Here is a 26842-nt window from a genome sequence, read left to right as displayed (position 1 = left end):
AATTATTTTTTGATAAATATCTTTAAAACTGAAGCAAAACTCATAGGTTAATGCAGGGGAATTTACAACTTTTATTTACGCACAAACTGTATACATATGTATGTGGTGTATATATATATGCTTCTATAGTTTCAATATATGTATATATAGAATAAATGCTTTTGGTATTGGCTGCTTTAGCTTTAGCTAGAGATTAAGAATAAGGGAATGTGTGTGTGTCTTGCAATAAATTAATGCCGTATAGTATGCTAGCCCTTAAGCAGACATCTTGTATAGAATTCACGATCAATCGCATCGCTGGGTATGTACGAGCTCCACTTGAAGATTAATGCCAGCGTATCGGTGGCTGTCAAATGATCCAGGGCAATGTTGAGGAAACAGTTCCAAGTGTAGAAGAAGTGTCGGGTTAGCTGCTCCTGCTCCACACTGGTGACACACTCGCAGTTCACACAAACCAAGCGCCCACGTTGTAATTCCACAAACTGCTCAAATAAACGAGCCCATGCCGAGATATTCAACTGTCGTCCGATATCCTGGAGCAATTCGACGGCACCATAGTTAAACACAATGGGCAGCACTTTATCCAGATTGTGCTCGGCCAGATAAAACTTGGCTAGGACGTCGAGCAACGCTGGCACCGCATGTAGAACATCGAAGCACTTTAGCTGCTCATTGCGGGACCAAAAGTAACGCAATAAAACAGCACCAAGCTCATGATATTGACAGGCATTATCGAAGCGAAGTGGGAAATTGCAATGACTGCAGCGAAAGATCTCGATGCCGGCATTTAAGAGTACGAATCCATTTGCAATATAGTCACGCGTCGCATCGTCCATCTCCCAGATGAGCTCGGGATTCAAGTAGTTGAAGTACATCTCATAACAATTGCGTTGTGCCTGCTCCAAGCTGTCGCCATGGTCCACCATCAATTGGACCAGTTTAGTCAGCAATTGGATCAGCTCGTTGGCCGTATACTCATCGAAGACGCTGCGATAACGCTCTACGCAATGCGTTCGACTGAATTTGGCGCTCTTGTGGATCAAATACAGATTGTATATGGTTTTCTCTTCGGGACTGATGTGAGTTGTTGCTGTTGTCGACGCTGCCAAACGCTTGGCGGAAGCTAATTTGCTCCTACGGCAAACAATTTCCTCGTCGTCCTCGTCGGCATTGTCCTGAGACTCGTAGCGGGCTTTAATATCCTTGAAGGGTAGCGAGCGCTCACTATCCGGTATCAGCTCGCGGACCAGCTGTTGCTGCTGCTCCTCGGCAAATATATTGAACTTGTACTTGATGATGTTCTTGCCAAACTTTCCAGTTACTGTCAGCAGTGCATCCTTTAAGTGTCCCGCCTTGGGCGGCTGCTTTAGGTTATCGCAAAATGCATTCTCCAACACATAAACCCCTTTGGGCGGAGATGCAGCAAATGGCATCGTTATGGTTTGAGTCTGGCTGCCATTTCCATTACCAACTGTCGCTGCTGTGCTCAGACTGAGAGACTGGCTGCGCTCGGTTGTCGCAGAGCTGCCGCCAGAGCTTTGGGTGTCCAGTGCGTTGCCCGTGCACTGGGCAATGGCATCGAAGATGACGGATATATCGTTAAGCAGCTCGTACTGCTGTCTCTCAATGAGCATCTGCTTCAGTTGATTGAGCAGCTTCAGATCGTAGTTCTCGCGCGCCTTGTCCGCAAAGTATTTGACATGTTGGCGCAACAGACGTGCGCATTCCGGCAGCCTTGATTGCTCCATCAGCGAAATGGCGTGTCCCTGCAGGGTCTTAAGCTGCACGCTATACAATGAGCCTGTTTGGGTGAACACAAAAATCTCGGCGCCTGTAACGCGACAGTCAACAATGCGTTCGAACTGATTGCACCAGAGCACGACCGTGGAATGGCGTACATCAAACACATAGAGTCCCAGTTCAGTGAAGGCCAAGAGGAAGTCCTGACTGAAGCGCTGCAGCTTAGCGAACTGCAGCTGCTGCGGCTGATAGTCGAGCAATTCATCATTTGCCTCTAGACCATCAATATCGTTATTGTCATCGATGGCATCGTTTTCGCTGGGCTTGAAGATCTTGGCGGGCGCCATGGCGAGTGCGCTCTTAAACTGATGCGTTTGGATGACCTCGCCCTCGAAGTCCACTTCCCAGATGCGAGTGCCGGGACGGGCGCAGTAGATGCGAGATGGCTGCAATGCTTCCTGTGGCGACATAAAAAAACATGCACCAAAGGCGCCATCCCTCGGACGGTTTCCAATCTGCCAGGCATAAATGGTAAGGTTTATACTTGAGTTGGAAATAATAATAGGCGACGAACCTGTTTGTACTCCTCGTACTCGGTGTTGCAGAGAATGCACTTGGTGCAGTTGGAAACCAAGAGGAGAGATTCAAAATCATCGATTTGCACAATGGGCGAATCAAGATAGAGCAATGGATGCACTGACATGTTAAACAACAGGCTGTGACCAATGAACGACGACAGCAGCACCAAATTGACCTGACCCCGTGTGTCGCCATAGTAAAATTGCTTTTCATCCGGCGTCCAATGGATGCAACTCACTTGTACAGATTGATCGGTGCTCAGGTGTGTAACAATTACCTGTGGGGCAGCCTGGGCCGACAGGTTGACAGCATACACGCAGATGAGGGATCGTTGTGTGGCAAATGCAACATACTTATTGTTTGCCGATATGCTCAAGTGTGTAACTGGGCCATGTTTATTGGGGATTAGATGCATGAATTTGCCAGCACGATTGAAGAAGTATAGTGAGCCCGAGGTGGCACCAAATATGATGTAGTTGTCTGAGATGTCAAAGCAGGTGTACTGTAATCAAATATGAGAATCTAGAGTATTCGATTGCATTTGATTTCGTTACCTTGATCCGATTGCTGTGCCTCAGCGGTTGCGACAAATGTGGAGAAAAATCAATAAAATTCGAGAGACAGTAGGCGTCGGACATTTTGCTGCTGTTGTTTCTTCTTACTGACGCTTGAGTATTCACATATTGGGCACGCTTCGCATGCTAATTATACAGTATGTTATTGTTTGTATATTATTTATGCATTTTTACCATTTGCAAAACAAAAAAAAAACAACTGAGGCTTCAACTTTTACAGATGTTAACTTGGCGTTGCCACAGCCTTAACAAATGCAAGTCTGGCAGCTCCTGCACTATGTTTACAAAACATTTTGCGACCTGGCAATACTGTTGCGAACAGCTGCTTTTGTTATTTCCTGTCAAATATACCATCATTTAAAAAAATAAAGCTGGGCAAAAAGAGAAAGCAAGTTGATCATGTGCATTCAAACCTATACTTACGTGGAATGTTCAAAATTTGAGCTTGCATTTCTTTACAGTGCCGGCGCATGATTACAATATCCCTCCCCACTGACCACCCCCTTGTGAACCATGCCCACCAATGGCGCTGTCAACTAAACGTCAAAACAGTTCCGTGGTCGTTGCGATGTTAAAAAGTGCAAACGAAGAGCAATGACTCAAAATACATGTGCATAATACCAAGAGAAAACAAACGCATAAATCGCATCAATTCGCATATACATACATATGTAATAAGGAAACATGGCCGACAAGTCAACGGAGCCAACAACACCCGCATCATCACCTACCGAGGAGGGTTTGGTTACAGCTGCTGCGAACCGTGTTGTTGTTACAGACGAGGCAGCTCCAAGCAGCGGTGGCTACAGCAGCAGTAGCAATAACAACAGCACACATGTTAAGGTTTTAATAATCGGCGCTGGAATGGCAGGTTTATCTGCTGCCAATCATCTGTTGCAAAATGGTTGCGATGATTTTCTCATTGTGGAGGCGCGCGGTCGGGTGGGAGGACGAATCGTGTCCATACCGCTTGACAATAATCAAAAGGTACCTCACGCATTATGTAAGCAGCCTCGACGCATTATTTTAAAGGGGGGATAAAAGGAAAGGGGAACGTCACAATGTTAGTATTTTTGGACGTTCCTAATTGTTGAGCAACATTTTTGCGGCACTTATGAAAATTATAGATTTTTCCACACGTTGCTTTTAGGTGTCACAACGACATTATTTATTTTATACAGTTCTAAATTGTAACATTAATGAAATATTTTTTTAAATTCAGTAAGATCGGCATTAATTTGCATTCCTATAACCTGAACGAAGTATATGTATATTGCGAATTGTTTTGGAAATAACATGCTTACCGCTTAGTCGTGCAACATTATAGCATGGAATTTCTCACTTTACCATTTGTTATACAACTCAAACTCACTTTGTAGATAAGATACGATTGTGTGTTACATTTGTGACGTCGCAAGGTGTATTTTAACACGCAATCAGCTGATTATTGATAACGGGTTAACGGGTAAACGATCACGTAGTCAGGGAAACACTGTTAGAACCGGCTACTTTCGTATAGTAAATAACTTCTCTTAGATATAGGTCAGTTAACTTTAACGAAAAGAAGCGAAGAATCTTATCTATTTATTTAAAAAAAAATTGTATTTACGTTTTTCTTGTAAACTTTGACAGAAGAGATAAGAAAAACTATTTTTACATTAACTTTTCAATATTATATTATATTTTAATGATGGAAATCTTAAGAATATTTTACACTTCATAAATCGCTAAAAATTTATTGGATTTATTTATGGAAGCCATTTTATATGTGTTAGAATTATATTAATGAGCACAACAAAAATTACCAAACTCATTATTGAGAGTTACCCTATGTTAATTATAGAAATCAGTTAACAAACAAAATTGTCGAGAGATAAAATTGTTGTTATAGTATATATTTAGATGTATACTACCATTATATATAAATGCTAATATTAATTGTATATTTGCTTTATTCTTAGACGGATGCATTTTGTATTTTAAGTAAAATGAATTGACCAGCTTGTTTATCGCAAAGGTTTATTTATCATTTCGTTCAAAATGTGATCAATATGTTGAATTTGCCTAACTGATTTGATTGACACGATTCAGTAACCAGAATGAGATACATTTTTAGGATATACGAAGGCATCGCTTTATTATATCGCAAAGGTTAATTATGTCGGTTAAAAACTAATCAATCAGTTATATTTGCTCGATTGCAGGTGGAGCTTGGCGCCAATTGGATACACGGCGTGCTGGGTAATCCAATCTTCGAAATAGCTGTGCAACACGGTCTAGTCAGCGTTGTAAACATACCAAAGCCGCACAAGGTGGTGGCCACCACAGAGGATGGTCATCAGGTTCCTTTCAGCATACTGCAGGAAATCTACGAGGCGTACGTCTGTTTCCTACGCCGTTGTGATGAGTATTTCCTCTGCCAGTACAGCCCGCCTCCTGACATCAACAGCGTTGGGGAACACATAAATTACGAAATTGAGATCTACTTGAGCTCTGTGCAGGATCCGAAGGAGAAGCGTCTGAAGCAGTTAATATTCAATTGCCTGCTCAAACGCGAAACTTGCATCACCGGCTGTCACAATATGAATGAGGTCGATCTTCTTGAACTAGGTGAGTTTCTCCACAAAATTAAGATACTTAAACTGCTTATAAACTATTCGTCGATGCATACAGGAAGCTACACAGAACTCCAAGGTGGTAATATTGTTCTGCCAGCGGGCTATAGCTCAATATTGCGACCACTAAGCGCACAGATGCCTAAGGGATCTATATTGACCAAGTGTCCGGTGAAGAAGATACACTGGAAGCGAAAAAAAACATTTACCGGCTTGGAGACCGTTGATGAACACTCGGAGAACGAGGACTCCGACGATTCCGAGAAGACAGTGACAGAGGTACCAACAAGTGCAACCCAACGTGGTGCCTCTGTCGAGTCAAACGCCAGCAGCAGCAATTGTGATTATGCGCCCGAAGGTGCTGTTCGGGTCGATTGCGAGAACGGGCAGATTTTCCATGCTGGTCATGTGATATGCACCATACCCCTGGGTGTGCTAAAGCACACGCACAAGACGCTCTTTGATCCGGAACTGCCACATTACAAACAGGAATCTATTGAGAATCTCATGTTTGGCACTGTGGACAAAATTATTCTTGTGTACGAGCGTCCATTTCTTAGCGCCGACATCTCGGAAGTGATGCTCCTGTGGGACGATGAAAAGCAAGAGGCAGCCAGCGAAGAAGAACGAGCCACAGAGGCGTACCTCAGCAAGAACTGGTTCAAGAAGATTTACTCATTTGCCAAGATCAATGACACACTGCTCCTTGGCTGGGTCTCTGGTCGCGAGGCAGAGTATATGGAGACATTGCCCCATGAACAAGTAGGCGAGAAGTGCACGGAACTCTTGCGTGATTTCCTACAAGATCCTTATGTGCCTAAGCCTAAATTATGTGTGTGGTAAGCTGACCTCCATCTTCTTGGCTACAAAATACTACTAATGTTATCGACTATTCCTTTTAGCACCAGTTGGAAAAGTCAAACTTATACGGGAGGCGCCTATACCTCGATACCTGTGGGTGCCACACAGGAGGACATCGAGAATCTAGCGCAACCTCTTTACGCCACACCACAGGCCATGAAGGTAGACTGCGCACCTTATTCGAATCTATTTCATGAAATTTCATTTCCAGTTCGAATGTTTTTTTTCAGCCAGCAATCGTATTTGCCGGCGAACATACGCATTCCAGTTTTTACTCCACTGTACATGGCGCTTATTTGAGCGGACGGACAGCGGCACAGTATTTACTGGCAAATGACGAACCAGATGAGATTATCATGGAATCTGATGGCAGTGATTTAAGCGCCTGGATGCAGGGTATCGCCCTGGACTAAGCCGATAAACCATGACTATTTATTATTTATGTATTATATACTTATTTATGTCTATTTCACACTTTTAACTTTATTTAAGGACTAATTATTATTTATCGCTTTGTTTTTAGCTAGTTATGGATAATATCAATTGTTTGATGTGCATTTGTTTTGATAATATAATACTGTCGTTGTTGCTTTTACGTATCTTCTATTAAATCACGTTGTTGGTCGGAAATTGCAGATCGAGCAGATTAGTAATTTCAGTGCTCAACGGCTTTCACTGTAACACTTAATATTACCCAAGATGTGCACAAAATAAATTTGTTAAGAAGATAGTTTACTAAGAAATATGTACACCTATTTTTATAAATTCATATAAATTGTAGTCGAAAATATAAATTGGTTGAAGTTACAGGATGAAACGATTCTTGTTGGAGGTTATCCAAACAAAAAAAAAATGGTACGATAACCAAAAATGCAACAAAGTGTAAATTTAAATGTAACTACGTATTGTTAATGTTAACTATTTTGCTAACTACATTATGCATTAGTTAAATCTTTAAGACAAGTAAACAAATCAAACAAAAAATGATATTATATATAGCATTCAAAATAGATCTACATAGATATTTATTTTTAATTTATAAAACAAATTTTTATTTCTTAAACTTGTGCGCATAATGAGAATAAATGGACACGCTAAACTGCAATTTTTCCATTTTTACTGCAAAGTTGTATAGTTTATTTATAGATCTTCATTATTTAGCTACATTAAATTGACCCCCTTTGAGAACTCTACGTATCCACTGCCGCCCATGTGCCTTCGATAGCTCAGTTGGTAGAGCGATGGACTGTAGTTCGGCAATTGCAAATAGACATCCACAGGTCGCTGGTTCGACTCCGGCTCGAAGGATTTTTTTAAAACATTTTTTTTCGTTTAAATAATATATATATATCCGTAATCTATTAAGAACGTGTTTCTTGTCAATATTTAAAAACATGTTAAACTTAAATTTTTCCATATTTGTTTATGTAATATACATTTTTCAGTAGAATAGTATTCGTCAAAATCCATTTATCTTAATTATTAGTAGTTTTTTTGGAATAGTCGTATATTTTTTTCATTGAAATTCACAATTAATTTATAATAGAAAATAAAAACAAAATTGTTGTCTTACACATATTATTAATATTCAGAACATTTATTCATAAATTATAAGACAAAATTAAAAAAATCCTTCGAGCCGGAGTCGAACCAGCGACCTGTGGATGTCTATTTGCAATTGCCGAACTACAGTCCATCGCTCTACCAACTGAGCTATCGAAGGCGTAGAAGCCGCGAAGCCAGAACTCAAGTTGAAGTCGAACTGCACATTTTGGTCTTATCATCCAATTCAGTTGCTATAAAAAGCTTGAATCTTATCGAAAAGAGAAAAATTTGACTTAAAAGCTCTGCTAACTTCACATTCATACGTCGGTCTCTTTTTAGCGTTAAGTCAATAATATAAATTTAGCTTACGCTTAAACTTTAAAAGCGATTTTGTGTGTAAGTGAATGCGACAGCAACGTTGCGAAAGGCAGACAAAATTGCTCCTCTACAACTTAAAATCGACGGTGACGGCAGTTTGGTTCCATTAGCCGGCTACAGCGGTTCATTTTTGTCGAGACCAAAAAGAAATTCAATACCAAGGAAACTTAGGTTGCAACTACGGCTACTTTATTGTCAGTGTTTTGCCGAAATCGAAGTATCAGCCTTTGGATAAAAAACAAGAACAATCTATTAAAACAATCATCAGTAAAACCAACACGAATTGTACTCAATATGTCGTATCACAAGCCAGAAGCCAAAACCGTGCAGGATTTGAAAGATGTTGCGCATAAATTGCGTATTCATTCCATTAACGCCACGGAAGCCTCGAAGTCTGGGTAAGTAACAATCACTTTAACTATGGCATGGAAAACTTGTGCACCTTGCACTTGTTGCGCGATCGTGCGTTAATCGTTCACCAAAGCAGAGGTGACCCCCGGCTTGAGGCTCCGATGCCACGTGTTTAATCCATTGCAACGCCGTTCGTTGAAACACGTTTTGTTGTGCATTTGCACTAAGTTCAACACATTCACAATTATGTTTATGTATACATATGTATATGTATGTACATGTAAAACTTTATAATTTTTATTGATAGCTACGTGCAATAATTTCGCTTGTTAATTTGAAATTAACCTTCCGTAACCTTCACAAGTGCTGTTATGCTTTTTTTGTTCTTAACGGCGAAACAATTCATTTCTCAACACAAACACACGCATATTGATGGCAGCCACAGCGGCGCTTTAAACGAAGCTCGTTGAAATTTCGCTGTTAGTTGGCAACGCGGAGCCCCGATATGTTGTGCTTTAGCAACATTATGCTACACTGGAGAAAACAAAATTAAGCGATTTGCACCGCACATTTAATTTATTAAGCTATTGACAACGTGCATTCAAATTACATTAATACTAATGGCCTGTGTTGATGTGTTTCGTACAACTCTGACGTTTTTATGACTTTTATGACACCGCTGCAATTAAAATAAATGAGAGATAAGTAAAGTAGTTAAATACAAATAAAATATTTTATCTACGGTATATCCAAATGGAGTATCGCTCCCTTTCCCGTCACTGTCAAGCACAATGTTTTAGACACTTTAGGCTGTTCAGCTGATAAGCGCTGCTCTATATATGACCTCTGTTGTGGGCGAGCGAGAGGGAGAGGAGAGCAGATAACCTACAAGCAGTTGGTTGGTTAGACAGAGGTGATCGAGCTGGTCACCTTCTTTCGAGTGTTTTCACGAGATTATTGTATGACAAAATGTTGATAAAAATCAAAAGTAGCACTCACCTTCATTAGTTCTTAATGAACAGAGGGCAAAGCGGAGACAAGTCTCAAATTCTATGGATCGGGAATCCATTAAAAATATAGAGACAATCGATGATTTGTTTTTCCAACGCAAACTCAAATTGCTTGCGATTGGAAACCTACACCAAACGTGAAGACGATAAGCATGATGTGCAGTAAATACATACATACATACATATGTATGTATGTATTTATATTTACCATATAAGTTTGTATAAACAATCCAAACACACACATGTACATATATGTACATATGTATCTATATATATGTATATATGTATAAATACATATATATGTACATATCTATAAAAAATGTGTATTGTAAGACGAGCCCCTTCTTTCCTGGATATGACTGAAGCCAACTTTAAAACGTTACAAGTGTAGCTAAAAAATACAGCTACGAATTTATTCAACATTCTATAAGATTTTATAAAAACAAATGTTGAAACTTAACATATAAATATATATTTAAATCCTAAAATATATATTGAAGAGTTGATTAAAATTTGAGAAGTGTATTCCATTTGTTATTATTCCATTATATGCTTATATTGGTTCCGAATTTTAAGGTATTTAAATTACGATCATTATATATTAATATTTGCATATAATTATTAAAAACTATTATTAATTAGAAAGAAGAAATTAATTCCGAGGTATATCATTATTTTTTAAGAATTACACACAGTTGTAATAATTTGTTTAATTCATACTTTATAAATACGTGAATTATTTAAATTAATTAAAAACGATTTCTTAGAAACAAAAAGCAAATTATTTAAAATTAGTTTAATCGGCAACACTGTGAAGTTTGCAGAAAATTTATTCAAGGGCATTGTGTTTCACATTGCAGATGCCTGGCAATGTGCCAGTCTTTAATCCCTAAATAAACACATTTTTACAACTTCGCTTAAATTCTTGTCTTGCAGCCATCCAACATCATGCAGCTCCTTGGCAGAGATCATGTCTGTGCTGTTCTTCCAGCAGATGCGTTTGAACCTGAAGCATCCCCGTGATCCATCCAGCGATCGTTTTATCCTCTCCAAAGGACACGCTGCACCCATTCTGTATGCTGCTTGGGCCGAGGCTGGTCTATTCCCTATTGACGAGTTGAAGAATTTGCGCAAGATCGACAGCGATCTCGAGGGTCATCCCACGCCGCGCCTGAATTTCATTGATGTGGGTACCGGTTCTCTGGGCCAAGGTGTTGCTGTGGGTGCTGGCATGGCTTATGTTGGCAAGAACTTCGATAAGGCTGACTATCGCACATATGTTGTAGTGGGTGATGGCGAATCCGCTGAGGGATCTGTGTGGGAGTCGCTCCACTTTGCCGGTCACTATGGATTGGACAACTTGTGCGTGATCTTTGATGTGAATCGTCTGGGACAATCGGAGGCTACCTCGCTGCAGCACAAAATGGACGTGTATCGTGATCGTCTGGAGGCCTTTGGCTTTAATGCACTCGTCGTCGATGGTCATGATATCGAGGAGCTGTGCAAGGCGCTCCACTGTGCCGAAAGCACAAAGAATAAGCCCACTGCCATCATTGCCAAGACGTTCAAGGGCAAGGATTTCCCTCAGATTGAGGATAAGGATAGCTGGCATGGCAAGCCTCTGGGCGATAAGGCGTCTACTGTTGTCAAACACCTGGAGGGTCTGATTGTCAACCCTAACGTCAAATTGTCGCCTAAAAAGATATGCAAAATTGCACTGGCTCCCGAAGTGGACATCACCAATGTGAAACTGTGCACTCCTCCCAACTACAAGCTGGGCGACTCGGTGGCTACACGCTTGGCCTACGGCACGGCGCTGGCCAAGATTGCGGCGAATAATGATCGTGTTATTGCCCTGGATGGCGACACAAAGAATTCAACGTTTTCGGATAAGTTGCGTAACGCTTACCCCGAGCGTTACATTGAATGCTTCATTGCTGAGCAGAATCTGGTGGGCGTAGCCATTGGCACCGCCTGTCGTCGTCGCACGGTGGCCTTCGTTTCCACATTTGCTACCTTCTTTACGCGAGCATTTGACCAGATCCGCATGGGTGCCATTTCGCAGACGAATGTGAACTTTGTGGGCTCCCATTGTGGTTGCAGCATTGGCGAGGACGGACCTTCGCAGATGGGTCTCGAGGATGTGGCCATGTTCCGCACCATTCCCGGCAGCACAATCTTTTATCCCTCGGATGCCGTGAGCACCGAACGCGCCGTCGAACTGGCGGCAAACACCAAGGGCGTCTGCTTTATCCGCACATCGCGTCCCAATACCGCTGTCATCTACAACAACGATGAGCCATTCACCGTGGGAAAGGGCAAGATTGTCCGCCAGAAGCCATCCGACGAGGTGCTCCTCATTGGCGCTGGCATCACTCTGTATGAGTGTCTGACTGCTGCTGAGCAGCTGGAGAAGGAGTGTATTACGGCGCGTGTGATTGATCCTTTCACTGTGAAGCCGCTGGATGTGGACCTGATTGTGGAGCAGGGCAAACAGTGTGGCGGACGTATCGTTGTCGTCGAAGATCATTACCAGTAAGTTGTGCACATCTCCTTAAAACCCTTGTCCAAAATGATTCTGATTCTCTTTCTCTTCATTAGGCAAGGAGGACTCGGTGAGGCTGTACTCAGCGCTCTGGCTGAGCATCGCAATTTTGTGGTTAAGCATCTGTATGTGCCCACTGTTCCCCGCTCTGGACCCCCCGCTGTTCTCATTGACATGTTCGGCATCTCTGCTCGAAACATTGTCTGTGCCGTCAATAGCATCTTGAAGAAGTGAACATAAAATTGCTTTCAGCTTCTGGCCGTACACATAAAACATAAAATCTGCACGTTGTCCAATCACTTCATTTGATTATTAACAAACCCTTGGTTAATTCCGAATAAACTCAGTTTCTATACAGGTATACAAATGCTTGTATTATTTACTCTACAATTTAGATTGATAGTTGCTTAAAGACAAAATCTTTATTGAAATCAGAAAAACAAATATATATTTAAGTAACAAACATTGCAATGAATTTTTTGGTTAGCCAGAATACATTTAAGTTTAAACGAAAATTTCTAACTACATAGAAACATGTAAATTAATTCAATATCTTTCTTCTTACATTAATAAGGTGGTATTATTTTTGAGGGTTTTTTGCTTTAGCTTGTTTTACAAATATGAAAAAATTGGTAACTTTTACGAAAGTTATTAATATTGTAATTAGCAATAATTACTTTGATCTTACGCTAGAAATCGAGGGTTCTTCAAATTTTTGAAAAATTTGAAATTTTTATGAATTAAGCAGATTGTATAAGATTTCTTATTTAGAATTGGTTTAGTTCATGGCATATATAGTTTTATAATGCCACCGTGTTATATTCAAGTAATATATTTAAGAGTGAGAATTCCTATTAGTAACTTAGAAAAAGCAATCTTTGGGCTGATGATGACGTGTCAGATTTGATCGACTTCAAATTATTGCATACCAAAAATCTTTTTCAGGTCCTTCAATGAAAGACCATTGCTACCAGAGATATGCAATGCTTGACCAGGATTTAAGACCACATTCGAAATTTCAATTTTGTAATCCTGGAGAGCCTTAATACGTTGCTCCACAGTGTCTTTGCACATAAGGCGATAAATAAACGAGGGCTTCTTCTGTCCATAGCGATAGATACGATCCTGTGCCTGGCGCTCCAACTGAGGATTCCAATGCAAGTCAGCCATAAGCAAGTGATTGGCCACATTCAGGTTGAGTCCAACGCCGCCAGCAGTCAATGAGAGCAACAAGATGCGCTTATTGTTGCTCGTATTGTTGAATTCACTTAGCGACTCGCCTCGCTCACTTGCATCCATTTTGCCATTGAAGTCGAGTGTCTCATGACCCATCTCATCCAATCGGTTTTTAATAACAGCTAGGTAACTGGTCCATTGGGAGACAACAATGATTTTATCGTTTGTCTCTTGGAGCAGCTTTTGCAGTATCTCAAATACCATTCGCAGTTTAGAAGAGTCGCGTTTAAATTCAAATATCGGATTGCTTGGATTCAATAGTTTCATTGCCGTGGCCATTGTCATAGATGTATGAAGTGTGTCTTCCTCATATTTAATACCACTTTGGCACTCTTCTTTTTTTAATTACATTTTCTCCTATGGTGGGTGATGATGTTCTGATATTACTTTTTCTCTCTTTCTTATTCAATTTTGTATCCTGAGATGATGTCGAAGGTCGACTTACATCATCTTCTTCTTTAACTGGATTTTTCTCACTCTTGATGGCGCTAAAAGTGCTCTTCTCAATTGTGCCCTGGCCGTTGATATTCAGATACTCACTTTCCAACTCGTCCTGGTCATCCTCATCTGCAGATATATTAAACTCATTGCAGAGCATCTAGGGCGAGAAAAAAAAACTGTTTGATGAAAATTATTCGCAATGAAGAGAAGAAAAATACCTCACCTTTACCATGAGGCCCGGATGACAGCAGAATTGCCGTAATCGGAGTAAAAAGAACCAAAATGAAAATTCCTTGAACACGTTCCCTTGGATCGTAGCCAATGGAGCGTAAGAAATTTTCATATATCGCCTTGTATTTACTATCGACTTCATCGACAATAAAGTTGGGTGTGGTCTGCACAGAATAATAGTGAAGATCTTGATTGTTTTGTTCGCGTTGCCGCAAGAACTGAGCAAATATCCTCAAAGATATTGCGGAGAGTATTTGATAAACGTTCATTTCTGCCGGTGTCAACTGTACATCGATTAGTTTCACCTGCAGCGGCGGCAGCGCGGGCATTTCCCCTGCCAACTGCAGTTGCAACTTGGTGCGTCGCAACATCAGGGGTTTAATCAGATAGCTCATGCGGCAGTGACCGGCAATGCCTTGGTTGAGATAGCGACGCCATAGCGTCAGATCTTTAAAATTTGGCACACTCAGGAACTTAAGGAGAGCAAAGCAATCCAAGGCGCAATTCTGTATGGGGGTTCCAGTTAACGCCCAATGATGCTGGGCCTTAATGTTGGTGACGGTCCCAAAACAGACAGTCTTCGTGTTTCGTATGATGTGCGCCTCATCAAGCACCAAACGTTCCCAACGTGAGCTGAACAGCCGCGAGTCGCTGCCAAAACGCTTCCATTCAGAGACAAGAGTGTTGTAAGATGTGATGACCAGATCCATACTGCGCAAGTCTGAGACACTAATGGCACGACGATCTGGTCCATGATACGTGTGCACGTTAAGTTCCTTGTGCTTCACCTTGGTGGTTGCCTCGGCAGCCCACTGCGACATCACGCTCATGGGACAGACAATAAGGGTGCCGGCATTGTAAGAGCACTCGTCGTTAGGCAACAGAAGACGCTCATCATCAGCTTCTTCGTATGGCAGAAATGGGCGCTTGGGTGGTAATACATCTGGTTCATCTTCGCTATCGCTCTCGAGAATATTAATGCGTTTCCAAGGTGTTTTAAGTTTATTGAACAGCTGTAGTTGATGTTCAAACGATTTCTTATAATCAAAGTCGGTTTTGACTTTAGGCATAACCAGTCGCTTATTTTCGTTGGCTGCCACGATCAGCGCTATTATGCTTAGTGTTTTACCCAACCCCATGTCGTCAGCCAATATGCCACCACTGACTTTCTGAGCTTCGCGCCACAACAACCACTTAAGGCCCGTGGTCTGATGTGGCAGCAGCGGCACAAGCAGCGCCTTTGGTTGTATGGTAAACTCGGATGCACTGGGCGGAGGCCCGTCGGGTTCATAGAGCGTCTGCAATCGAGATTGACTTATAATACTTTATGGAAAATCATAACATAGATTAACTTCACCTTCAGACCAGAGATAATATTGGTTTTATGTTGATAAAACTCGGCCACGCTGCCACCTGCGATGTGTCGATGTCGATTGACTCCAGCATATATATGTGACCAACTAGGCTTCTCATCTGCTTCAGCTCCAGCCTCGGAACTAGGACCTGGTTTATCTTTATTGCCTTGTTCACTTTCCACTCGCAAATTATCGATGTATTGGGACATCAATGCAAGTCGAGCATTTAGCTGGAGTACATCCTTTTCTGCCGCGTCCAGATCAGACGCATACTTATCTTGGGATTCCAGCTGAACCTTCCGCTTCTCAGCTTTAAGCGTGTTTTGAACAAGCTCATCAAAGTTGGCTTTCTCTCGCTCATAAATGTCAGCACTGACAAATATGGCATTCTCGTCACTTGCGTAATTGGCGACCAGACCAGCCTCATGCTCATCCTCCACTCGTTCCAAATTGCCAAGTCCGTGTGGAGTTTCATCAGCATCTTCAACATCGGAGCCAAGATTAATGTGTATTAGCTTTTCATTGTTAGGCGCCAAAATTTGACATTCGGAATTAATACTGTCATCAATGTTTGCTGGAGTGCTGGGAACATCCATAACTAATTCATCACTCGTACAACCAGAGTTCACCATCTTCAAAGGGCAACGATTGTCTTTATCTTCATATGTTATGTTTCCTGTATAAATAGGGCTATTTCCGACTTCAACACAACTCTCTGTAATTTATTTTATTGAGTAATGCCCACATGTCGGAAATTCATAATAGTTACCATTTATTTGGGACATCACAAGATATTTTTTTTATAAACAAAGAACGCAATTCAATTTCACAACATTGGCATAGCGCGGGTATTTCCTTTTGAAAATGACCCATTTATGGTCACAAAATATACTGGGTATTTTCGGAGAATGTTTAAATAAAGCGCCACATTTTAAATCAATAGCAGTTATTTTTGTTGTCAAATGTGCGCCTATTAGCCTATTTCCACTGCACCAAAAAACCTCGGTCAAATGTTACGTTCGCCCCATGTAAAAACCCATAAGTCGGTTCGAAATGTAAAAAAACTGAGTGGCAGTGGAAATAGGCTATAATAATTCTCTATTTAGATCAAGTGCATCTGATTCAATAATGCAGTTCTATGATGCAAGTGCTTACACCAAAACTGCATCACGTCAACAGCTGTTTAGGGATGAAAAAGTAGACAAACTCAGGCAGGAAGAAGAATATCAAAAGCAATAACAACAAATCAACCAAAAATTAGAAGCTTACTAAGTAATGCGTCACTCAGGGAATTCATAATATATAAGTATATATACATTTTATTTATTATTCATCAAATGCCTCTACTTTTTTCCGTTTTATACCATAATCAGCAACCATCATATTTATATACAAAAAGGCCAAATTAATCGTCTTGCGATTTTCTTTAAACATTTTCTCTTGGGTCTATATAGTGCCTTAAATTTTTTTTGATTTTGGTTTTTTTTATAATTGCAAAGCCTTTTGAAATAATTTTAAGGTACCAAAATTGGAAAGTAGAATAACCAACTGATTTCCTTCAATATAGAATTTTTTCGTTAAATCTACCAAAATATGGCCATCTTTTTAGAATTATTTAAAAATTCGATTTACATTTTTTTATTCCGTTCTAGCTTACTGACAGAAGTAATAACTATTTGCGTCTTGACTTTTGATGGTTTAAAATGTTATTATACTAAAATATTAAAATGAAATCGTATCAAATTTTTTAATTATTTTAATCGTGTGTTTACAGTCTGCGTAGATGTTTTGCATCAGAGCGACCACACTAAAAAATTTACAGCTGTCAATTTCTTTATATTGGCGGAAACGTCAAATCGTGGCTTGATGAAATGTGAAAAAACTGAGTTGCTGTGGAAACGGGGCATAGTTCACTTTTCTCGATTTATCGATGATTATATCACTCTGTAACGAAGGTGGCAACGCTAGCAAGCAAGCAGACATTTTTAAAATAAATGAACAGCTGCGGGATTGTCTTCTTTTTTTTAAATTTAAATACATTTTTGTAGAAATAATTATTTTTGTGTGTCAATAACAAATGTCTACTGATAGTGAAGACTGTACCACAGAAGATGAAGGAAACGCGGTTGCCAAGGCAAGAGGTGAGCAAGCAACAGCATTAACTTTAACAACAACAGTGACTACAATGGTTTTTTATCGTGGTTATTGAATAGGCCGCTTCGACAGTGAAGAAGAGGATGAACTTTATCAAAGTGGACTCTCTCCACGTACACGGCTGAGTATAACGGGAGTGCGACCTCAGGACATGGGCGACGATTCCAGTGAAATTGATTACAGTGACAGCGATGAATCCCAAAGCGAAGCCGGCGAAGCTGCCTTGGAGCGTTATCGGTTGGCCACCGATGATGGAGCTGGCTTCCCGCGTTACACGACACAATTTGCGAGTAGCATCGAGGAGTCTCTGCACTCGACATTGTACCTAGACGAGCAGCAGCCCAGATCGCCACGAAATGATTCATCGGGCAGTGATGTGCTCATATTGAGCAACAAAGAAGAGAAACCAATTGAAATATCCAGCGGCACCGACAACGATGGGAGTTACCTCGTGGCTTCTCCTCGTGGTTCCAAAACGCGCGACAATTCACCACGCAACAACTTACGAGCTCCACAAATTAAATTTACCAAACTAGTGCAGCCGACCATTAAAGCTGCCATGCAGAAGGCGCCATCCAACAATGTACACGTAACTCCAGAATTCTATGAGAAGGAATCTCGGAAGCTGGTTGAGTTGCGCTCTCAGTTAAACGAGGCTCACAAGTTGTATGATCAAGTATCCCACAAGCTACCCGATAAGGGAATTCAGATTAGAAATCGCATTGAAGGATTGAACCGTGACATTGCCATCAAGTCGCAGTATGTTAAGGAATTAAATGTCAAAAAGGTGCCGCAAGTAAAAATAAGTCCAGCACCCAAGAGATCTCCGGGGGATACGCCTGATTGGAATCATCTGTCGGATGGAGTTAATCGTATCCAGCCTGTGCACACGGGCAGCCAGGGATTGGCCACCTTTAATGCGCAGAAGGCACTTACGCTTGATTCGCTCAAGGTAATGTGTAGTTAATTACAGTTTCCACTATGTTTTTTATATATGATGAGTTTCTTTAGAACGGATATCTGAAACGCTGGTCAATTAATAGCGCCTGGGCACGCGTTACTGTGCGGGCGTTGTTCTGACCAAGCGATGATTAGAGATCGCACAATCGATACACTGAAAGAGTAGTTAATAAAGTGTATGATTTTTGCAATATTAATTAGACTAGGCTAATGTTGTGTTTTGTTTTGCAGCAACTTCATGGATCCTTAAAGGATTGTCCTCGCGAGAATGTGTTGGCCGATGACCCGCCTGGTCTGAAGGTGAAGCTAATGAATCATCAGAAACACGCACTCGCCTGGATGTTTTGGCGTGAACAACAACGTCCACGAGGCGGCATTCTAGCCGATGATATGGGTCTTGGCAAAACATTGACTATGATATCCCTTGTGATCGCATGCAAGACTCGTTGTAGCGGCGCCAAAGCTGGTGTCAGCAGCGATGAAGATGATGACATGGATGTAGGTCGGAAAAACAAGGGCAGCTGGAAATCAAAGAGCCGCAAGGAAAGTAGGTATCCAAAAGAAATACTCTTGGCTCTTTTATAATTTATTACTTCTTTGGGACAGATCATCCTGGCGGCACACTGGTCGTTTGCCCGGCCAGTCTATTGCGTCAGTGGGAAGGTGAGGTTGGCTCCAAAATGTCAAGTCCGCGGCTAAATGTATACGTTCATCATGGTATTAATCGTGAATCGAGTGCCAAACAATTGGCTACCTACGATATGGTCGTTACCACCTACAATCTTGTAGCCAGAGATGACAAGGATAAGGGCGCACTCTTCGCTGTTAAGTGGCGACGCATTATACTGGATGAGGCGCATGTCGTGCGCAATTATAAGGCGCAATCTTCGCTTGCAGTCAGTGCATTGCGAGCCAAGTATCGTTGGGCGCTAACTGGTACTCCCATACAAAATAAAGGGCTTGATGTTTATGCGCTTTTAAAGTTTCTGCGCTGTTCGCCATTCAATGATCTTGCGACTTGGAAGACATGGATCGAGAGCAAGAACAGCGGTGGTGAGGAACGATTGAATCTGCTAATGAAATCATTGATGCTGCGTCGCACCAAGGCTCAACTACAATTGGATGGCAAATTGAATAATTTGCCAAAAAAGGAGGTTCGATTGATTGAGATGAGTCTGGATACCGACGAAATGAATGTCTATCAAAGAGTTATGACATATTCGCGGTCCTTGTTTGCACAGTTTCTTTTTCAGCGTGCTGAGAAGGATTCCGATGCGAACTTTATTGCAGATTCACGCAAGCCGACATATAAACAGATTAAGGATCCGAATGGTGCTTATTACAAGATGCATGAGAAATTTGCTAGCATGGCTGGGCAGAGTAAAGAAGTAAAATCCCATGAGATATTAGTTCTTCTGTTGCGCCTCCGACAAATTTGTTGTCATCCTGGACTGATAGATTCTGTAATTTTATTGCTCCATTTTTTTATATTCATATTTTATTTAATTTGTCACTTTTTATTACAGATGCTTGAGGATGGCACAGATTACGGAAGCAGCGATGGCTTTGCTTCCGCAGAAGTAGATCTATTGGCCCAGCTCAATAAGTTAAGCATCAACGGTAATTCAGGACGAGGTGGGGCTGAGGCCCGAATTGCAAAAGCTTCCCAAAATGTATTGAAGCGCAGTAATCCAGTTTTTAACTTGAAACGGCCGTCTTCGAAAATGCTTAAGGTTATGGAAATACTAAAGAAGTCGGTGCTGAAGTCAAAGGATAAGGCTATCGTTGTCTCCCAGTGGACATCCGTTCTCGATATCATGAGGGATATATTGCAAAAGGAGAAGATAATCACGTTGTCACTGAACGGTTCTATTCCAGTCAAGGATCGTCAGAGTATAGTTGACGAATTCAACGATCGACGCAGTTCCAAGCAGATTTTATTGTTGTCCCTCACTGCTGGCGGTGTGGGACTCAATTTAATTGGTGCCAATCACTTAATACTACTAGATCTGCATTGGAACCCCCAGCTCGAGGCTCAGGCCCAGGATCGTATTTATCGAGTTGGACAGCAAAAGGATGTGATTATATATAAGATTGTGTGTGTAGATACTGTTGAGCAGCGTATAAAGGCTTTGCAGGATCGCAAATTGGAACTTGCCGATAACGTGTTAACGGGGAAGGTTAGCTCTAAACTTACCATAGATGATTTGAAAGGACTGTTTGGCTTATAGAGACCTTTATTACTCAGTAGCTCATTGTTTGTATTGTATAATTTTAGGATCTGCATTTGCACTGTTTTTGCACAACTGACATGTAATTTCGAATCTCCATCCGTTTTAATTTAAAGAAATTTTTATTGTTATTGTTAGTTAATAAATTAAATATTTCTAGTGTATGTGAGTTTAATACTTATTTTATTTTATTTATTTTTTATTTTATATTTAATCGTTTTTATTGCAATGAAAACCTTCTGGAATTATATGGTAATAATTAGGAATATTCCTCATACAAATAAAAAGTATATTTCGAAAGAAATTTAAGTAAAGGGACTTTAAACGATACAGTATTTAGGGTTGTTTGCTTATGAACTCGTTCAGTTTGGCTTCGCTATCTTTCAAGAATTTTATTTTAAAATTCTTTATGTTCTTTTCTATGTTATTTTTGACGACGGTTCCAAATATTTTAAGAAATTGATCCACCTACAAGTAAATATATGTTATGTAGCTATGTTAACTGAATTATAGCATAACGGCACTTACAGTCATATCTTTCTCCGGGCAGCTCAATTTTACAAACTCGCATTGTGGCGCATGCTTCAGATGCTCCTTCCAAGGATCGTCGTCGGACTCCCAGCCGTCAAGTGTTTTGCCGCATACAAAACATGTGGCTGTGTCGTTTTCCCGTTTCGTGCCTGTCCAGTAGAATCCCGCCTCAGCCATCTACACACAATAGTCATATTGTCATAACATTGAAATTACATTCAGATTTTACTTGCCTTGGCAATGCTGCATGTTGAGTTTGATGGAAAAGGCCAGTCCTTAAAACTGTCGACGCGACTTTTCTCCAATAGGTTAAGTTTGCTAAATGCATCAAGCCTTGGATCGTGCGTTGAAGTTGTATGCATTGTGCAATCCGATTTTATTAACGAAATTTACAAAATATATTCTACTCAACAAATACGGCGCTTACTTAAGTGAAGCGCGTCGATTTCGTTATTACAAAATGCCATACCTAAGTATCGAGCGTCGATTTTGCCTGGAGGTGGAAGTATATCGATGAAAGCATCGATATATCGATATTTTAAGATTATATATAAATAAATGTATTTGATTATTGAAACTTAATATTTTTGTTCAATGCGTTTAAAATATTATTTCTTAAAAATAACATTTTTTAAATTAGATTTTTAAATATAGAGTTAATGTGAATATAATAAAAAAAAACATGTTAATAACATTTGAGCATTTATCAATACATATTGCAGGTTGAGCGACTCAAGTGTTGCAAACATTACTATAATTGGATTGGTACTTGAGTTTTATAAATATCGATAGCTTAAAATTTTTAATAATTTTAACGTTAAATTTTGAATTGAATTTTGAAATATTGTTATCCGAAAATGTAACAAATAGTACAGTTGGTTTTTAAAAAAATCTAGTAGTCGTGTCAATTGCTGAAATTTTATTTAGATGTATAATAAAATGGTGAGTAATATTTATAATTATCTTTTATCGTCAGATTCCATGGATGCAAAAGCTAATTTATAATTGGGTCATGCTTTTTAAGATTAAAAAAAATTGGCGCACTTTTTTATTCATATTTGCATTTCAGATTTAATAATAAAAAATTATATTTAAATTGCCACTCGCAATTAACTGGACAACTTAGCGCAACTTGTTAACTTTGACCAATCTCGCTGCGCCAAACTCCAAATTTTGAGTAAGCGCATTATTAAATGTAGTTTATTAAAAAAAAATATTTAAATTTTTTGGACTATCATTACTTAATAAACCCTTGAAAGTATTCTTTATACAAGTACAGTTTGCTTTTTACACATCGGTGGTGACCTTTAACTTGAAGACAATAAACTTATTTCCAAAAAAGGAAAAAACTCCCTTATTGGTTACATTCTCATTTTTGTGTTGGTCCACGCTTGTCTGTCTGATTTCAATTTCATTGGATTTCAACGATAATCGTTCAATTTATGGTATTTTTTACAACACAAGTCATTTAATCTTTTATGGGTTTGATTTGGATAAAATGTACGTGAAAGCAAGTAAATTGGATTTTGTTTTTACTTGCCAGCAAATTCGATCGGTCCGGTATTTATTCTCTTCTGTTTTTTTAATCACGTGGATAACTAATTCAAAACCAACTTGTGTGGGCAATGTTAATGAACCTGTTTTGTTGTTGTCGTACTCCGAACATCAGACAACGGAGCACGCAAATCCGCAATGGACAATTGAAAACGTCTAGACCAGGGAGTAGGTATAGGTCTTGGGAGAGGAAGTGGAAGTATGCAGAGTTTACAACAATCCTTTTGTGCTTGAACTCTGCATGTCAGCTGTATCAATATTGTTACAGTTCATTTTGTTTGCCCCCTGCAAATAAAGCATTTTATACAGTTTCCAAAGCAGCAGCGGCGATAAAGTATTTCATCCGGGCTGTTTGTCCTTTAAGAGCACCTTCCTTCTCGCCGTATATGCATTGGCGTATTTGTGGCTTATTTGCCCATTCAATTGACATTGGCTAAACAGTTGAACATCCTTCAATTATTACTTCCCAGTTTCAATCTGATGGACACTTTAAAATTCTACGAAATTTACAGCATCATAGGAGACTTTACAAGAATTTCTGGAGGCAGGCTTTTAATTCAAGTTGAAAATAAGGTGTTAATTCTTTAAACACACATATAAAATGTATGAATTATTCATATGATTTAGATCTTATTTTTTTTTAAGTAATTATTAAAATTTAGGTATAAATATTTTACTTTACAATTTTGTATAAAATAAATTACAAAATAACTTATATTTTCGATTTTAATTTTCAATTTTCAAGCAATAAAAGACACTTTAATTAAAACAAAAAACAAAACTATTATGTATTTATTGAATTTTTTAAGCATAAATTTAAAGAATTTGATAACTTTCAGATCTCAACAAGCAATCGTGGTTAATTTATCTTTATACTAGTCCTTACGCTATTTTAACCAATAATTCTTGAGATTTTATCCTTCACATGACTTTTTTGATAGGATAGGCCAGTAATTGGAATGAGCTTCCTTTTTGAGTAAAGAGAGGTTCAAGTCCGACAAATGCGAATGAAATTTGTACGCGTGAAGCCGTGAGAAAGTTGTTTCTGCTCCGGACGCAGTCATAAATAAATAAAAATATACTTATATATGTGCATATATATATATATATGTATGTGTGTGTGAGTTGGCCTGTGTGTGGCACACAATTTGGCGCACTTTTTTTTCACTTTCATAAAAGTTTGAAATGAATTACTTAAGTCGACGGTTGGTTCTTTTTTGTGGTTTCCTTTCTTCGCTTGAAATTTGCTCCGTAGGTTATTCTAATACATTTACGAAAAATGTAAAGAGTATTTTATTATTATACTTGCTTAACTTATTAGACATAATGATTTGATGTAGAGCATTTCTCTAATATAATTAATATTTAGCTGTTAAAAGTACTTAGATATAGGGTAAAATAAGATGCGGTACTCATTTTCTGCAATATTTTTTTTATTGTAGTTGTTAGCCAGCCAATCTTGGCAAGATTTACGTTTGCAATTTGGAGTGGAAAACTGAGAAAAGGCCGAAACGGGGCAAAGCCGGAGCACATCAAGTGCAACACGTTGTGCGTTAACTGAAAACTTAAAATAACAACGAAAATGGGAACAAGACCGAGAACGACAACGAACCTAGACCAAAACTGAAAATGCGAACAATGAGTTATGCTAGTAATTGTTAAGCCATTAATTTATGAAACTAATGCAGGCTTCACGACACAAGTTAAATGGGAATGACATCCGGAATAAAATAATTAAATATGTATAATTATACTATAAAGTTTTCCACATATGTATGTATTTGCACTTGATTATGTAAACTGAAAAAAGACCAATTTCTAAAATCGAGAACATTCGTCTTACAATTTGTGCTCTTAATATAAGACCACTTTAAGAAAATTTTGAAAACTAACATAAGAACATTAATCTATAAATTCCAAATTTTCAAAAAGTTTTTATCTAGGTTTGAGTATTTTCGCTTATAGCTCAGTTAGTTCTTCATTGAAGACTAAGACTACTTATTTTGTAAGTAGAATGATTAATATCCATCTAAATGCCCCAATGAAATATTTAAAAAATGGTAAAATAAAAAAAATTAAAAAGGCAATAAAATATAATGAAACATCCTTTTTATCTTAAAATAAGATTTTGCGTCTTGAAATTATAGGATATGTATAAAAAATTTGGTCTTCCATTAAATTTTCTTGAAAACATATTGTGTTTTCTAATATTAAGATTTGCATGTTCTTGACACACTTTTCAGACCAACATCTTGATTTTAGAACTTTTTTTAGAATGTACTGTTGGATTTAATGTTTTAGGCTGTTCTCCTATTTCATGATCATAGTCTGCTTCATAAGGTCTTCATGGCCTTAATGTCTTTTGATTTAAAATTCATTGAATATAAAAGACAATAAAGAAAAACTTAAAATCTGAACCATATTTGAGCATCTTTAGTTAATTTAAAGTATTATTTAATTTAGTTTTTGAGTGAAATAAAATAAAAGAGATATATTTTTGATTTTTAAATAAATATGCAAATGTAACCATTTGTTTGCTTTTCATCTGTTTATGTTTTGTGTCAACTTTGCGTTTGCAAAAAGTTGGCTAAGAGCCCTGTGCATTGCCAACCAACTGTAACTAATTGGAATATTTTTGCCTTGACATGCAGCTAGAATACGATATAGCCATATAACGATATGTATGTCACTTGCATTGCTCCGCACCCCTTTTCCCCCTATCGCCCCTTCGTTTCAGCAGTTGTTTCGTAGGCTGCAATATTTAACTAGATGCAAACATAATTATCTCCATAATGTATAAATATTACATTTGCCACTCCCACAATGCTCGCCTTCCTCTTGGGCATCTTGTGAAACGCAGTTCAATGCACCGCTGGAACGTGAGTAGGAAATTATTAAGTCACAATGGGGCAACATCAGCACAGACATTTGTGCAGATAAAAATTTATTTGAGTTTTTGCCAGACGTTGCTGCGCCAGGTGCTCATTTCATCCTGCTCGTGTTCCTTTTGCTCCTTTTGCCTCTTGTGCCACTCCACCACCTCAAGCAGAGTGACTTGCAAGAGCAATGCGACAGGAAATTCATCAATGTCTCCAACGTCTGTTGGCCACATCCGACGCATACCCCAGTGCGGCAGCATTTTTCACCAGAGCTTGAAATTGCCTACAAGAAGAGCAAAGAGTGAAAAGGAGCCATGCGAAGAGAGAGAGAGAGAGAGAGAAATATATAGAATGTCAGTAAATGAGAAGGTCTAATGGCGGTGCTGGGGTAAGTTTAGGGTCGGTTCTGGTGCTGAGGAGTGTGCTTATTTACGAGCCGGAGACAGCGAGCAAACCACACAAACGGAAGAACAACCAACTACAGACTAGTTTTGGTTTTTTATTTTAGACAAGAGGAAATTATGAATTTTTTTCATGCTATTCCCTCTACCTATCATTTTTGCAAAGTTAAACGAATACTTCGTAAAAATCAGCAGATTACAACAACATTATAATACAAAGCTAAGAGTTAAATGGAAAATTAAGCTATGTATATATTTTATAGACCGTTCTAAGAACAATTTACCAATTCTTGTCGGTTCACTTTAAGCCAAACCATTTGTAATAATTCCATAGCTTAAAGAAATGTTTCACAAAATATAGCATAACATAAAAATAAGACAATATTTTTTGTTTGTTTTCTCAAAATCCACTGTCTATTTGACCAGTTACTTGGCACTTGTCAGTGGCACGCGGTAAGGTCCAGCAAATTTTAACAACTTGATCCTTTGTCAAATCAGTCAAGCGCACTCGAATGCGAAAAAAATCCGAAAAAGTGACTGCAAAGCGAGCGTCGTAAACCACCAACTGCTCCCAACAGCAATATCAAAAACTCCAGTAAAATGCACCCATCAGGGTAAATGGGAGGCAGCTGTAAGTACTTAAAGGCGATATATGCAAATTCATGTGTTT

General features: G+C 39.2%; 6 protein-coding genes and 2 non-coding genes across 10 annotated transcripts; 4 read left to right on the top strand and 4 right to left on the bottom strand.

The window, feature by feature from the left end:
* Nucleotides 1–220: 220 nt before the first annotated feature.
* LOC133837047 (BLOC-2 complex member HPS5 homolog) lies at nt 221–3121 on the bottom strand. Its single transcript, XM_062267698.1, has 3 exons — nt 2874–3121; nt 2315–2821; nt 221–2255 (listed from the first exon to the last, which is right to left on the bottom strand). The coding sequence occupies exons 1-3, from the start codon at nt 2955–2957 to the stop codon at nt 249–251; spliced, it is 2598 nt and encodes an 865-aa protein (XP_062123682.1). The 5' UTR covers nt 2958–3121; the 3' UTR covers nt 221–248.
* Nucleotides 3122–3232: 111 nt separating this feature from the next.
* LOC133837050 (peroxisomal N(1)-acetyl-spermine/spermidine oxidase) lies at nt 3233–7380 on the top strand. Of its 2 annotated transcripts, none has more exons than XM_062267703.1 (5): nt 3233–3881; nt 5099–5504; nt 5568–6348; nt 6412–6532; nt 6601–7380. In XM_062267703.1, the coding sequence occupies exons 1-5, from the start codon at nt 3579–3581 to the stop codon at nt 6781–6783; spliced, it is 1794 nt and encodes a 597-aa protein (XP_062123687.1). In that variant the 5' UTR covers nt 3233–3578; the 3' UTR covers nt 6784–7380. The 2 variants fall into 2 exon arrangements, with proteins under 2 accessions (XP_062123687.1, XP_062123688.1); XM_062267704.1 differs by having other exon boundaries at nt 3658–3897.
* A 205-nt stretch (nt 7381–7585) lies between these two features.
* Trnay-gua (transfer RNA tyrosine (anticodon GUA)) lies at nt 7586–7678 on the top strand. The gene is made up of 2 exons: nt 7586–7622; nt 7643–7678. It is a non-coding gene; the product is annotated as a tRNA-Tyr (tRNA).
* A 288-nt stretch (nt 7679–7966) lies between these two features.
* LOC133837049 (transketolase-like protein 2) lies at nt 7967–12566 on the top strand. Its single transcript, XM_062267702.1, has 3 exons — nt 7967–8691; nt 10591–12189; nt 12256–12566. The coding sequence occupies exons 1-3, from the start codon at nt 8588–8590 to the stop codon at nt 12431–12433; spliced, it is 1881 nt and encodes a 626-aa protein (XP_062123686.1). The 5' UTR covers nt 7967–8587; the 3' UTR covers nt 12434–12566.
* Nucleotides 8001–8093, bottom strand: Trnay-gua (transfer RNA tyrosine (anticodon GUA)). The gene is made up of 2 exons: nt 8057–8093; nt 8001–8036 (listed from the first exon to the last, which is right to left on the bottom strand). It is a non-coding gene; the product is annotated as a tRNA-Tyr (tRNA).
* Nucleotides 12355–16382, bottom strand: LOC133836651 (transcription termination factor 2). The gene is made up of 5 exons (XM_062267242.1): nt 16232–16382; nt 15465–16177; nt 14095–15405; nt 13881–14033; nt 12355–13780 (listed from the first exon to the last, which is right to left on the bottom strand). The coding sequence occupies exons 1-5, from the start codon at nt 16245–16247 to the stop codon at nt 13118–13120; spliced, it is 2856 nt and encodes a 951-aa protein (XP_062123226.1). The 5' UTR covers nt 16248–16382; the 3' UTR covers nt 12355–13117.
* A 1021-nt stretch (nt 16383–17403) lies between these two features.
* Nucleotides 17404–20969, top strand: LOC133836399 (transcription termination factor 2-like). 2 transcript variants are annotated; one of them, XM_062266871.1, is made up of 5 exons: nt 17404–17603; nt 17676–18568; nt 18808–19123; nt 19183–20039; nt 20103–20969. In XM_062266871.1, the coding sequence occupies exons 1-5, from the start codon at nt 17540–17542 to the stop codon at nt 20805–20807; spliced, it is 2835 nt and encodes a 944-aa protein (XP_062122855.1). In that variant the 5' UTR covers nt 17404–17539; the 3' UTR covers nt 20808–20969. The 2 variants fall into 2 exon arrangements, with proteins under 2 accessions (XP_062122855.1, XP_062122853.1); XM_062266869.1 differs by having other exon boundaries at nt 18808–19124; nt 19178–20039.
* Nucleotides 20970–20985: 16 nt separating this feature from the next.
* Nucleotides 20986–21813, bottom strand: LOC133836400 (baculoviral IAP repeat-containing protein 5). The gene is made up of 3 exons (XM_062266872.1): nt 21572–21813; nt 21336–21515; nt 20986–21275 (listed from the first exon to the last, which is right to left on the bottom strand). Exons 1-3 carry the CDS (start codon nt 21698–21700, stop codon nt 21144–21146), a joined length of 441 nt encoding a protein of 146 aa, XP_062122856.1. The 5' UTR covers nt 21701–21813; the 3' UTR covers nt 20986–21143.
* Nucleotides 21814–26842: the final 5029 nt, after the last annotated feature.

The sequence above is a fragment of the Drosophila sulfurigaster genome, chromosome 2R (genome assembly GCF_023558435.1).
Source record: "Drosophila sulfurigaster albostrigata strain 15112-1811.04 chromosome 2R, ASM2355843v2, whole genome shotgun sequence".
NCBI lineage: Eukaryota > Metazoa > Arthropoda > Insecta > Diptera > Drosophilidae > Drosophila > Drosophila sulfurigaster.
Note: the sequence above shows the minus strand (reverse complement) of the source record. Positions and strands in the feature narration are given on the sequence as shown.